Here is a 15,244-nt window from a genome sequence, read left to right on the forward strand (position 1 = left end):
GTCGGAGCTGGATACGGAGCCTCAGCTGGGTCACCGTCAGGGGCCGGGAGCTGGGAGTGGAGTGGGCTGGGTGGTGTTCCCTCCCCACTCTTCCTCCATGGGGGCTGGCCCAGGCCCCACCATGCCCCCTCCCCATAATCATAAGTACCAACATATTAAATATGTACTTTCCCACATATTTAATATATTGGTGTGATGTTCCTCTAGTGTTATCTGGACCAGTGATCTGCTAGGTCACTCCAGTCACTGACTCTGGGAGCCAGCCTTACCCTGCTCTGCTGTGAGAACCCCCACTCCTGGGCTGTTCATGCACGGCCTCTGGCATGTAAGCTACTCCTTGGATTGTGCAACCAAATGACACTAGCCAATATCTCCAGTCCCAGACACAATCCTAGGAACCTCCATCTTGCCGTGTCCAGTTATGCCTGCTGGATGCTGCAAGCTTATATGAGTTTGACAATTTAACGAAGAAATGTATATGTACCAGGCTTGTTATCCCAAAGGGAGTCACTGACACACTGCAAACCAAATGCACTGCTTCAGATAGAATAAACAAACAGATTTATTAACTACAAAGATAGATTTAAGTGATTATAAGTCAAAGCATAACAGGTCGGAGTTAGTTACCAAAAGAAATAAAGTATAAGCATGCAGTCTAAACTCTCAACCCTATTAGACTTGGCAGCAACTAGATTAAACAGTTTTTTTCACCCCACTGGATATTGCAGTCCTTAATATACAGGTTTGTTCCTTAAACCTGGGCCAATCTCCTCTGTTGGAGTCTTGTCTTCTCAGTGACTTAGTTGCTTGCAGCAAAGGTGGAGGCAGGAGAAGGGCCCAGTATGTGTCCACTCTGTTTTATACCCTCAGTCCATGTGCTTGGGGAGCACAAGTCCAGGCATGTCTGGAAGGCATTGCTGAGTCTCTCCAAGCAAGGCTGAGCAATTCTCCTAGTGTGGCCTCATGCACATGAGTCACTGCATTGTAGCTCCCTTGCTGGACAATGGCTGTTGATGGGTTGTTTGACACTCTGCCCGAGCACAGGTCAATTTCCTTGCTATTGCCTCTGGAGAACTAATATCTGGCTGATTCCCCAACTTACGGCATGTTTTAGTGACCACCATACAACACAATTCTCATAACTTCATATGCATTAATGATACACATATATGGATAGAGAAATGACTTTCAGCAGATCATAACCCTTCCCCTGAGACCGTACAAGGCATGCTTTATATATTAGATCACGATTATATGAAAATGAGGAATATGGTGCTTACAGTATGCTCCCCTAAGGTATAGAATGTCACAGCTGGTACTTACGGTTACATAACAAAGTAATACAAATATTTTAAACTTTTTGGGGGCGAGGCTGTTTTTAAATCAATTTGGCCAGTTTTGAATTAACAGTTTACTATAAAAATCAGAAATTTATCTTATTTTTCATAAAGACAATGAAATTTGGAAAGTCACTAATGCAGAAAATTGACTAAGGTGAATTTTTTTAATGTATTCAAATGATACTAGGAGACATGATTGTTTCTGAGAAAACTGTGTTGTGATGAAAAGATAAAACAGTTGTCTGCAACTTTTTCCATTCAGACAGAGGGCTGATCTTTTAATTCCACCTTATATTATCACAGCCTCTGAAACTCACTCACCGTTGAAGTGTATTGAGTGGGAAGAGTAGCAATTTTACTTAAAGTTCCTTTTTCTCTTAATGTAATGAGATGGTCACGTGATGTTTATATAAAGGATAATAGGAGCAGAGATACTCCATTTAAAAAAGCGATAATCTAATGACCATGTGATAAATTTCATGCTCCTGTAAAGTGATCGCCTATTAGGATAAGAAAGGAATTTCTTCTGACGTGTCATAGCGTTGCACATTTGGCTTAGTGTATTAAGGGTAGTAGGGGTGTTTTCCTCATCTAAAGCATCATTGGCCAATGCTGGAGTCAGTATACCCCGCTACATGGACCAATAGCATGATCTGGTATGGCAAAGCTGTAAAACTAAATAGCAAATGCTTAATGAGCAAATCAAATTGTGGCCAAAGAAGCACTTCTTATTTATTGTTATATTTGTGTTGCACATTTAAAATTCAACCTTTTATAATGTAATGAAACATGAACCCAGTTCTGATTTCTCTTACAGTGACGTAACTCAATTGATTCCAGTGGAGTTGCTCCTAATGTACACCGGTGTTCATGACAGCAAAAATCAAGCCTGTTATTTTTCTTTCTTCCTCTCCCAGTTGACTATTCCCCTTTCTCTTTTCAACTTTCATTTAACTAATTTACATAATACAAATAAAGGGTGTAATACTGGCTCCATTGAAGTCAATGGCAAAACTTCCATTGACTTCAGTGGGGCCAGAATTTCACTCCACTCTTCTCTCAGCCTTTTCTTCTCAGGATCTCTCTTCTCATCTTTTATGGCTAATTTAACAAAACAGTGAAAAAGAACAGAACTGCTCTGTTTATTTCTCCTATTATTTTTTGCCTGGTGCTCTTTGTAGCAAGTCTGTCTGTTAACCACTGCTGAGTGCTTCACAGCACAGGAATATACTGTTAGAAATGCAACACTGTGACTGCTATAACATTCCAGGACATGTGTTGCTTATACAGTAATGTCATTCTATGGGTCACTGTCAAGCAGAAGGTGAAGCTGCTGAGTGGTGTTTATCTGTCACTCAGATGCCTTGAAGTGTCTCCAAGCTTATTTATCTTGGGGGAAGAAATAAAACAAAAATCAACCTGGTTTCTGAAGTTTAACTTGGTCTCACCTTGAAGAAAACCCTCTTATCCAATGTCACATCTCACATACATTACAAACTTCCCCACTTATCCAAATCCAGAATTTCTTTCACATCCTCGTATCACTCACATAACCAATGTTACACTGTATTCTATCCAAATTTCTTAAGATAAAATAAGAATGGACATGAACCTTTGACTGTTTTTCAAACCAAGGATGATATCCTCAGCTGGTACAAATGTGACTTAAATGAGGTATGGTGAGTTACTCAAGTTGATAATCTGGTGCCGGTAATTTTTTTTTGAGGCTTGGAAAAATTCAAGTTAATTTTTTTCCCCATCCATTCTTTTTCCTTTTCTTGCATTTCTGTTGTTATATCTTTGGGGGCAACAGTTTTAGGAAGAAATCATCGGAGACATAGAGAGCTGTAAACCTTGAAAGCAGCCATTTATTGCTACACACTGGACTAACCAAAAACCAGCCAAAACTGGCTGGGCTATCCCCTAATAATCTAACTCAGTTGCCATAGCACCTAAGTACGTAAGATTCTGTTACTAAGACAACGAAAAACACAATATCTGTCCTTGCTGGTTCTGGCCAGGACTGGAAGCAAAATGTATGAGAAATACAGTGAGAGATCCTGATTCAGTGATATTGCAGCACAGTTTTACACACTGAAAGGATCTGGAGCATCTCAACTTTGGGCTGTTCGTCACAACCAAAACTACATATCTTTTAAAATTTACCCATCACTAAGCATTAATATATTTCAAAGATCTGCCATTGGCCAGTGAGGAGAACTGGGAAATACTTGTATTTTTTTTTATAAATAACATATGTTCCTCAGTGCATCTGCGTGATATTAACTCACCTGAATGCATAGTTAGATCAAAGGGGTTGTTCATGGAACCAGGCAGAAAAGGCAAAACTATGGCCTAGTCAGATAAGGGCATCTGCTCAAACAATAGCCCCATTGATAGCCATTAAGAGGGATTCCTCAGCCCCAACTCTGGCAACAGAGCTGTCAGCCAAGGCTGAAAATCTGGATGTCAAAAAACATGGATCTGTTCAAGGTGCCCCCGGCAGAAAGGGAGGAGAGAAGTGTCAACATGCATGAGGCTGACCCAAAGAGACAGAAAGCATGCTGCAGGCTGACTCAGACCCTAACTGAGAGCTAGGATCTGCAGCAAGCAGGCAGCAACTTGGTCCCCAAGAGAATGGGTGACACCAAGGCTAAGTCACATCTACCTGGGGGCTTCAGGGAATACCAAGTGTAGGTAAAACAATGTGCTTATAAGACTCTTTGTTACTTTAAATCGGCTTCTCTAAATGCTCTGTACCTTTGAGACACAATATATCATGCTTTGTTGTGGAAAAGCTGTTTTTGTGTCACTGCATAGTATCACTCTCCACAGACTCTTGAAGGAGAACTCTTGCTGGTGTCAAATCTTTAGGGCATGTTAGGCATCACCTACCAGAGAGGTAAAATCTGGAGACCCAGGCAGGGAGTGGTTGGGCCTCAGGGCCCTATCCCAAAGAGAAGTGAAGGCATATGTCTGTTACTTGAAAGGGGTGCAGTCAGGGAATTTGAAAAGGGGAATCAGAAGGGGCAGCCTATTCAGAGACTGTGAGCTGGGAGTGTAATTTCCTGCTCCAGGAGACAACTCTGCGCTAGCTCTGATTGAGTTAAGGCACTAAACTAGAGAGTAATTGTGAGCAGGGCTGGTGCAAGGAAGTTTGGCGCCCTAGGCAAAACTTCCACCTTGTGCCCCCCCACAGCCCTGCGGCAGCTCCCCGCCCTCCCACCCCCCTGCCCTGAGGCACCCCTCCCGTGGCAGCTTCCCTGCCCCGGGGAGCCACGCGGCACCTCCCCACCCTAGCTCACCTCTGTTCCGCCTCCTCCCCGAGCACGCCATCCCCGCTCTAGTTCTCCTCTCAGGCTTGCAGTGCCAAACAGCTGATTGGTGCTGCAAATCTGGGAGGCAGGAGAAGTGGAGCAGCGACCACATGCTCGGGGAGGAACACTGTAAAAAAAAGTTGGGGGCACTGCTTTTTGGTGCCCCCAAATCTTGGCACCCTAGGCAACCGCCTAGTTCGCCTTAATGGTAGCACCAGCCCTAGTTGTGAGTGGTGGGAGGAGCTAGCCAATCCAAGTACAGTCCTGTCTGAGACACGAAGCACATAGTCAGGGCATCTAGCCCCTCCCTCTGCTTATGCCACTGTGGCTACATTCTATTTTTAGCATGCTAGATCGATTGCGGCTCAGGCGGAAATGAGTCCTCAAACTGGAAATTATACCTCCAGCTCAAAGTGTAGATGTACCCCAAATGGCAAAGGCAGTACTCTCACACAAAGACGGTGATGCTACTGTGGTTCTGCTGCATGGTAGGAGAGGACAGGATTTCATGTCTCTGTGCAGAGGAGTAAGAGAAATGTGCCTTGTTAAGGGGTGAGGGGTGGGGACCAGTGCACCAGAGAGTCTAGCATCACAGTGTCCCTGACCAGGCATGTGCATTGGTTCTTTCTGGCAGGAGAAGGTGTAAGCAGTGGATCCACCAAGTTTTATACTCACCATCTTTTGACTTACCAAGGGCAGATGGCTGTGGAGGCTATTCAAGCCCTGAGGATCATAGACTTTAGACTTTAGGGTCAGAAGGGACCAATATGATCATCTAGTCTGACCTCCTGCACAAAGCAGGCCACAGAATCTCACCCATCCACTTTTATAACAAACCCCTAACCTATGTCCGAGTTATTGAAGTTTTCAAATTGTGGTTTGAAGACCTCAAGCTGCAGAGAATCCACCAGCAAGTGACCCATGCCCCATGCTGCAGAGGAAGGCGAAAAACCTCCAGGGCCTCTGCCAATCTGCCCCGGAGGAAAATTCCTTCCCGACCCCAAATATGGCGATCAGCTAAACCCTGAGCATGTGGGCAAGACTCACCAGCCAGCACTCAGAAAAGAATTCTCTGCAGTATCTCAGATCCCATCCCATCCAACATCCCATCACAGACCACTGAGCATACTTATCAGCTGATAATCAAAGATCAATTGCAAAAATTAAGCTATCCCATCATACCATCCCTTCCATAAACTTATCAAGCTTAGTCTTAAAGCCAGATATGTCTTTTGCCCCCACTACTCCGCTTGGAAGGCTGTTCCAGAACTTCACTCCTCTAACGGTTAGAAACCTTGGTCTAATTTCAAGTCTAAACTTCCTAGTGTCCAGTTTATACCCATTTGTTCTTGTGTCTACATTGGTACTAAGCTTAAATAATGCCTCTCCCTCCCTAATATTAATCCCTTTGATATATTTATAAAGAGCAAGCATATCCCCCCTCAGCCTTCTTTTGGTTAGGCTAAACAAGCCAAGCTCTTTGAGTCTCCTTTCATAAGGCAGGTTTTCCATTCCTCGGATCATCCTAGTAGCCCATCTCTGAACCTGTTCCAGTTTGAATTCATCCTTCTTAAACATGGGAGACCAGAACTGCACACAGTATGCCAGATGAGGTCTCACTAGTGCCTTATATAACGGTACTAACACCTCCTTATCTTTGCTGGAAATACCTCACCTAATGCATCCCAAAACTGCATTAGCTTTTTTAATGGCCATATCACATTGGCGGCTCATAGTCATCCTGTGATCAACCAATACTCCAAGGTCCTTCTCCTCCTCTGTTGCTTCCAACTGATGTGTCCCCAATGTATAACTAAAATTCTTATTATTAATCCCTAAATGCATGATCTTGCACTTTTCACTATTAAATTTCATCCTATTACTATTACTCTAGTTTACAAGGTCATCCAGATCTTCCTGCATGATATCCCGTCCTTCTCTGTGTTAGCAATACCCCCCAGCTTTGTGTCATCTGCAAACTTTATTAGCACATTCCTGCTTCTTGTGCCAAGGTCAGTAATAAAAAGGTTAAATAAGATTGGTCCCAAAACTGATCCCTGAGGAACTCCACTAGGAACCTCCTTCCAGCCTGACAGTTCACCCTTCAGTACGACCCGTTGGAGTCTCCCCTTTAACCAGTTCCTTATCCACCTTTCAATTTTCATATTGATCCCCATCTTTTCCAATTTAACTAATAATTCCCCATGTGGAACCGTGTCAAATGCCTTACTGAAATCCAGGTAAATTAGATCTACTGCATTTCCTTTGTCTAAATAATCTGTCACCTTCTCAAAGAAGGAGATCAGGTTGGTTTGGCACGATCTACCTTTAGTAAAACCATGTTGTAATTTGTCCCAATTACCATTGACCTCAATGTCCTTAACTACTTTCTCCTTCAAAATTTTTTCCAAGACCTTACATACTACAGATGTCAAACTAACAGGCCTATAGTTACTCGGATCACTTTTTTTCCCTTTCTTAAAGATAGGAACTATGTTAGCAATTCTCCAGTCATACGGTACAAACCCTGAGTTTACCGATTCATTAAAAATTCTTGCTAATGGGCTTGCAATTTCATGTGCCAGTTCCTTTAATATTCTTGGATGAAGATTATCTGGGCCCTCCGATTTTGTCCCATTAAGCTGTTCAAGTTTGGCTTCTACCTCAGATGTGGTAATATCCACCTCCATATCTTCATTCCCGTTTGTCATCCTTCCATTATCCCTAAGCTCCTCATTAGCCTTATTAAAGACTGAGGCAAAGTATTTATTTAGATATTGGGCCACGCCTAGGTTATCCTTAACCTCCATTCCATCCTCAGTGTTTAGCGGTCCCACTTCTTCTTTCTTTGTTTTCTTCTTATTTATATGGCTATAGAACCTTTTACTATTGGTTTTAATTCCCTTTGCAAGGTCCAGCTCTACATGGCTTTTAGCCTTTCTCACTTTATCCCTACATGTTCTGTCCTCACTAAGGTAGCTTTCTTTTCTAATCCCACCGTTCTTCCATTCCTTGTAGGCTTTCTGCTTTTTCTTAATCACCTCTCTGAGATGCTTGCTCATCCAGCTTGGTCTACAACTCCTGCCTATGTTTTTTTTCCCCTTTCTTGGGATGCAGGCTTCTGATAGTTTCTGCAGCTGCGACTCAAAGTAATTCCAGGCCTCCTCCGCATTTAGATCCACAACTTCTTCAGTCCAATCCACTTCCCTAACTAATTTCCTTAATTCTTTAAAGTTAGCCCATTTGAAGTCAAAAACCCTAGTCCCAGATCTATTTTTGTTTATCCTTCCATCTAGTTTGAACTGAATTAACTCATGATCACTCGAACCAAGGTTGTCCCCTACAACCATTTCTTCTATGAGGTCCTCACTACTCACCAAAACCAAATCTAAAATGGCATCCCCTCTTGTTGGTTCTTCAACTACTTGGTGAAGAAATCCATCAGCTATAACATCCAGAAAAATCTGAGCCCTATTATTCTTACTAGCACTTGTCCTCCAGTCTATATCTGGGAAGTTAAAGTCTCCCATGATTACACAATTCCCATTAGTGTTTACTTCATTAAAAACATTAAAGAGGTCTCTATCCATATCCAAATCAGATCCTGGCGGTCTGTAGCACACCCCAAGCACTATCTCAGGGGAGGCTCTAGTAGCTTTCTTTCCCAGTGTGATTTTTGCCCAGACAGACTCTGTCTTATCCATTCCATCACTTCTTATTTCTTTACAGTTAATCTCATCATTGATATACAATGCTACTCCACCACCTTTGCCTTTATTTCTGTCTTTTCTAAACAGCACATAGCCTTCAATACCTGTACTCCTTTGCAGGCTGAGCCTAGTCACTCTGGTAAGTTAAGGATTTCTCTCCAGTAACAAATTTAGACACCAGCTTAATAGAATGGAGCATGTAGTAAACCAATGAATGCCATCCTAGGAACAGCAGTGAATATGACAGACGTGAATTCAGGCATAGCAGCTGCAAGAGCAAATATGTAAGCATGGGAATTAATTAAAAAGCAAATGAGGTAAGGATTTAACTATATAAAGCCCTGGTTAGTCCCCATTTGGAAACGTCATGCTTTAGTGCCAAAGGGACCATATAGAGTTATAAAAGGATACCCCATGTTTCGGAAAGAGGCCAGAAGAAGGCAATGAGATTAATTGGGTTGGGGATAGATGAGGAAAGATTTACGGAGCTTAACATGTTTAGTTAATGAGGCAGCTAGGAAGGGATTTTAAGATGGTATAGAGGAAGCTAAAGGGGATGGGGGAGAATGTGGGTATGAACCTGTTACAGATCTAAGTTACACAACTTCAGCCACGTGAATAATGTAGCTGAAGTCGACGTACTTAGATCTACTTAGTGCGATGTCTTTACTGTGGTGAGTCAACTGCTGCTGCTCCCCTGTCAACTCTGCCTGTGCTTCTCGCAATGGTGGAGTACAGGAGTCAACAGGAGAGCATTCGGGTTGATTTATTGTGTCTAGACTAGACGAGATAAATCAATCCTTGCTGGATCGATCGCTGCCTGCTGATCTGCTGATCAGACGCTGGGGGACTGGGGTGCCTGGCCCTCGCTGCAGCCCTTGGTGGAAGCTGCGGGGCTGAGGCACACAGTCCTGGCTGCAGCCCTGGTCAAGCTTGGGACACTGCCAGTCAGGGGCGCATGGTCCTGGATGCAGCCCCCGGAGGAAGCTGCAGGGCTGGGGCTGCAGGGTCCTGGTTCCAGTCAGCCTCAGTTGCAGGGCAAGGGCACACAGTCCCACCCACCTGCTCTTCTGAAGCCCTAGAAGTCACAGAGATCCAGTAAAGTCACAGAATCCCTGACTGCCTTGACCTCTGTGTCTGAATCATAGCCTTAATTATCCTCATTCCACCAAGTTTCTGTACCAATAGCCTCATTTAATGCGAGGCACTCTTGTTCGCCAATCTTATTATTTAGACTTCTAGCATTTGTATATAAGCACTTGAAAAATGTTACTTTTTAGCTGTCTGCCATTACATGATTGGCAAAGAGTTCTATGGCACCTTATAGACTAACAAATGTATTGGAGCATGAGCTTTCGTGAGTGAATACCCATTTCATCACATGCATCCAACATGCTGCTTTTACAGATCCAGACTAACATGGCTACCCCTCTGATATTTGATGCCATTACATGATGTAATTGAATGGGACTCTTTTTCATATAACTGTTTCTCATCAGATCCAAATTGTATTTTATCGTCTTCCATCCTCTCCTCCTTACTAGGACATAGAGCATCTCCATTAATAAATCCTCCCCTAAAGATTGTCTCTGTCCAAACCACGTGCTCCTCCGCACCTGTTGGCTTTCCCCCAGCCCTTAGTTTTAAAACTGCTCTCCGACATTTTTAATGTTAAGTGCCAGCAATCTGGTTCCATTTTGGTTTAGGTGGAGCCCATCCTTCCTGTATAAGCTCCTCCTCACCCAAAAGTTTCACTGGTTCCTAATAAATCTAAACTCTTCCTCCCTACACCATCATCTCATCCACAGATTGAGACCCTGCAGTTCTGTCTAACTGGCCCCGTGCTTGGAACTGGAAGAATTTCAGAGAATGCTACTACCATGGAGGTCCTGGATTTCAATCTCTTACCTAGCAGCCTAAATTTGGTCTCCAGGGTCTCTCTTCTATCCTTCCTGATGTCACTGGTATCTACATGTACCATGACCACCCGCTCCTCCCCAGAAGTACACATAAGTCTATCTAGATGTCTCAAGAGATCTGCAAACTTCATACCAGACAGGAAAGTCACCATGTGGTTCTCCTGGTCATTGCAAACCCAGCTAGCTATGTTTCTAATGATTGAATCCCCCATAACTGGTATGACTGGGGAAGATCATGCTGTTAGCTCAGAAATTTCTCAATTATGCCAGTCTGAGCCATTCTCTTTAACTCAGTTTTTCATATTATGAAGTAATTGGATAGGGATCCTGTGAGGTGGGTGTACATTATATGGTTCAGCATTGTCTCTTAAGGTTATTTGTACTGGATTGCCTTTCAAAAGTCCAATATCACCAAATATTCAATTGAGTTCAAATACTGCTTCCAGTCTGCCCATTGTGAAGGTTTGTCAAACATGAAGTTCTCTGAGGCGCTGTAGAGTGGCGTGTTCATGAGTTCCTGCAACCTCTGTTACTGTTTTTTTTATTGGCATCTTCATTGCTTTATTCTTTCTGTTCTTAGTTTACTCCTGATACCATGCCATGTTCTTCTGTGTCAGATATGGACTGGTCACAGAGCTTGCTTATACACACCAGATGTGTTCATCATAAAATTCTTTAATGCTCTGCTAGGTATGGTTGAGGTTCATTTAAATAAGGTATTTTACACACTGCCATCTCATGACTGAACCGTATAATACAGTTTAGCATTCGATCACACGTTCCACTTTCACAACTCCCCACTGAGCGCTGCCAACACCACAGCTCCATCACACTTCCCACTTCTCTAACTGTGTTGATTGTGTCACTTCTCTGCATGTCCCAGTGTTGGTTCTGCACCAGTTCTTCCTTGTATCTGGACTATCTGATGGATACGATCCACCTTATCTTCCAGTGCCTAGACCAAGAAAATTATCAGGACCTTGTAGCAAGGGGAAAGATGTTATATTGTAGGGTGATGAGATGTCCTGATTTTTTAGGGACAGTCCTGATATTTGGGGCTTTTTCTTATATAGGCACCTATTACCCCCCACCCACTTTCCCAATTTTTCACATCTGCTATCTGGTCACTCTATGATATTGTGAGGATAGAAAGAAAGCATGATTATGGCAAAGCCAGTTGAGAATAACTCCAGGCAAGAGTTCCTGCATAGGTCCACTTCCCAGCAGCCAGAACTCCTCCTTCCTACATGGCACAGCATCACCACATCATTAGGAAATTTGCAAGTTCCCAGTTGGCAGCCCATTGATTAGCTAGATGCCTAAGGGTTAATGATATAAAACCTTACAGGCCTATAGTTATTCTGCTAATTACTGCAAATTTGTCTTTAAATCCCAGAAAGCCAAGTAGCAAATAAAAAATAGTGAAGTTAATATAATGGGAGGTACATTTCTGTTATGTTATTTAAGAAAATGGTCCTATTTTATGTAGAAGTTACACTAAAGGGGCAGCCCAGTGGATTAGTTTAGCAGTAGAACTAAGAATTGTCATCACAAATGATGTGCACTGGATTTCCATTCTTGCTGTCTTGCTTCCTGGGCTGGCAGAAGCTAGGAGTGCTGCAGAAGACACACATTCACCTCTGGGGGCAAGGGAAAGCATCACATGTCTCAGCAATGACCTCTCCGATTGACAAAGGAGCAGTGCTGAAAGGAACCCTAAACTGTCCACCTGTGCTAAAATGATCATGGCTGCAATGAAGGGATCCACACAGGTGTAGCAGATACCAAAAAAGGGAAAGGGGGGATTGAAGTTTCATAGCTCCAACAGGAACACAGAAGAATCCTCTTCCCTTGGATAAAAGTAACACAAAGTATTCAGCTCACAGTTCTTTTGTCTTGACTTTGAGCAGATTTTCTTGCAAAGGGAGGGAAAAGTTAAAGATTACTGTGTGCATAATAGTCATGTATCTATTTGTGATCTTCTTATGCCATGGAAAAAAGGTAATTGTATACAAACAGTTCATATCAGTTCTGCATGCTGGAGAGCCCTTTGATAGCCTGGCAATGTCTTTTTATTCCTCTGTTTGTGAGACTGTGTGTGTGTGAGAAAGAGAGTGTGTGTGTGTGGTGCTGCTGAATATAGACAGTTATAGATGTTCTCATCAGCCACATGAAATGCAACAGAGATTCCTTCCAAACGCCAAGAGAGTAGAGGCTGCAGACAACAGATGTAAGAGGGGCTCCCATAACAGCCAATTTTCAAAGTGTTTGCACTGAAAAGAGAGGAGGTGCTATTTTGATTGATGTTTCAATGCAGTATATAAAGCAGAGGAATTCTTCTCCCCCTCTGCTTGTCATACTGATCTGCATATTCTCAACTGGACTTGGGGCTATTAGTTGTTGAATCTGAAGGACTGGAACTGATTGGGAATAAATAGCGTAACAATGCCGGAACCCACCCAGCAAGCTGGTAAGCATAACCCCAGAGCCTTTTTTAAAAAATTATGTATCTTAACAAAACACAGAAAGATACCCTTTAAACCATCTGGCACTGGAATAATTAATAACATCGGAGAGCAGCCCTAACCAGTATACCAGCATTACATTGTTGCATAATTATAGCAATTTAAGCAATGGGACTACATTAAAGTAGGATTCCAATACAAAATTGAATTGAACTACAACTATTTTTAAAAATAGTTTATCAGAGAGCATTAAGGAGCTACACAAGGGAGCAAGTATTACATTTTCCTTTAAAAATATGTAAGATTTTTTAAGTGCAATTTTTGATTTATTTATTTCTGGCTATAAAATTATCTTGGACCTGAAAAACAGGACATGAGGGTTCATTTGTGTTTTCAAAATTCAGCATATATATCTATGATTTTTAAGAATTCGTTTCTTTAAAATAAAGCTCGAGTCTGTATTAGACTGTTAAAGGATATGATCATATATCAGTTTAAATAATTTGATGCACATGTATTCTGTATGTGTGATGTTTAAGAAAACACATTCAGTTTTTCCATATAAATTGAACTATGATATTATATTTTACTGGACTGGAGACATTATTACGGTTGGTTTCAGGAGAAGGACAGTTTAGGACAGAAAAACTATGCCATTTTTCCTGCAGTCCTTTCAGAGGCAAGCTCCCATTGAAGTCCCTAGTTATATAACTTGTTAACAAGATACATATTTGTATGTCAGAAGGATTTTGGAATGGATTAAGATGTTTGATAACTACTGTCTTATGATTTTGTTAAAAATGCATCTATTACTGTTTTGGAACTTTTTCAATGAGTAAAACCAAAGCTAGTGTATTACATATATCAGAAGTACATTGCTTATATAGTGTTTGCTGAATCCTTGCACTTCAAAAGTGATGTGAGACTCCATCATCATCACTTATCTTTCAAAATTAAAAAATTTTTGTGGATAGAAGGATGGAGGGTTCTTAGGTAACAGTTTTCATTCTCGGTCTTATTATTTATTTAGCATTGACAATGTACTCAGTGTTGTATGAGACAAAAATAAAGATAGATTGTAAACTCTTTGGACAGTGATTAAGAAGGATTGTGTAGACAAATTACTAACTATATGTAAGCCACAGAAAATTTACAGTTACTGAATGAAACACAAAACTTTTCTTGCAAAGTTTAGGGGCTTACCCTACAAGCCTTACTTACATGAGTCCTTACTCACATGAGTAAGGGTTTGCAGGATCAGGCCCTTACTTTATCTCACCCAGTATGGGGTTTTCAATCACTAATAATTTCAAAAGCTGTAGTATTTATAATGGAGCCTACTTAATCAAGGCAAGTCTTTAGATATGTAGGGTTAGAGTCTGATTTCAGTTATTATATCAGTGTAAACCAAGAGTACCCAGATGAAGTCTTTATTTTACACTGGTTTAACTGAGATCAGAATTTTGTCTCCAATGTACTTCCTTTTCCTAAGGGCCAGAGCCTTCGATTCCCAATGACTTCAAATGAGTTATGGGCATTCAGTGCTTCATAGGAAGTGCTCAGCTCCTTGCAGGATTGGAACTTCATTTTATTTTTCAGTTGCCTATAAAACCCATCCAGATGAACAAAACTGAATTTTAGTTTCAATCTTTAATAATCTCAGAAAAACTCCATTTATACATATGTGTATAACCGTTTGTTTTAACACTGACATATCAGTACAAATTGCATTATTTTGATAGACTTTCTGAATATTTTTTTCTGGTGTCATTAACAGTAAAGAGATGAACAATTTCTGTGAGAGTTAAGGGTTTCAGCACCTCACAGGTGAAGCTATGTGCTCTGCAGGATTGACCTCTAAACAACTAGTGTTGACAGGCTGTGATGATCAGCTTACTTGCTGGCTTTCCTTAGAGCCTGTGGACAATGATGGATGAAGTATCTCACTGAAAATAGCTACATCAAATGCGTGCACTAATACGAGAGCCTAATCCTCTATAAGAGCCATGCCCCTTCTAAAGTATCTTATATGTAATGTGAATGATTTATGTGTGTATTAAGTGTCCTTTTTGACTAGACATAACACAGCTTAATCATAATGCATTCTGAGACTACTGACCAAAACAAAACTGGAAACATTTATGTAATGTTTAGGCAAAAACTTTTGAGTGCGGTATGGTGTTGTTTTTTTGTTTCATTTTGGGGTTTTTTTTTTTTGGAGAGGGTGTTCTCTTTTTTTAAGACTAAATCAGGTTAAATGAAAAAGCTAGAGCATAGACAATTTAACAGAATTCTATGGTTATACTGCAAAATAATTTCAGTAGACTTTGAACAAAAAAATGTAATGTTGATGGAACAAACAAGGCATTTTGGATGAGCCTACATTCTGGGACATAAGACAGCAATAATATAGAACCTTTGGATCTTGAAAGAAAGTGGAACTCTAGTTCAGAGTTCATTTAATTCTGAAAAAAATATGTGTTCATCATGCGT

The 15,244-nt window shown here is 41.4% G+C and overlaps 1 protein-coding gene across 4 annotated transcripts in view; it reads left to right on the top strand.

Annotated features, from left to right (window-relative positions):
• The first annotated feature begins 12,515 nt into the window (after positions 1-12,515).
• Positions 12,516-15,244, top strand: part of MYBPC1 (myosin binding protein C, slow type) — a 112,962-nt gene continuing 110,233 nt past the window's right edge. For 3 of the 4 annotated variants that reach the window (XM_030544300.1, XM_030544305.1, XM_030544304.1), the window contains exon 1: positions 12,517-12,756. In XM_030544300.1, the coding sequence (XP_030400160.1) occupies positions 12,732-12,756 (25 nt within the window). In that variant the 5' untranslated portion in view covers positions 12,517-12,731. Of the gene's footprint in view, positions 12,757-15,244 lie in introns of all 4 variants that reach the window. The other variant, XM_030544292.1, reaches the window with a different exon arrangement.

Source organism: Gopherus evgoodei, chromosome 1 (assembly GCF_007399415.2).
Source record: "Gopherus evgoodei ecotype Sinaloan lineage chromosome 1, rGopEvg1_v1.p, whole genome shotgun sequence".
Lineage (NCBI taxonomy): Eukaryota > Metazoa > Chordata > Testudines > Testudinidae > Gopherus > Gopherus evgoodei.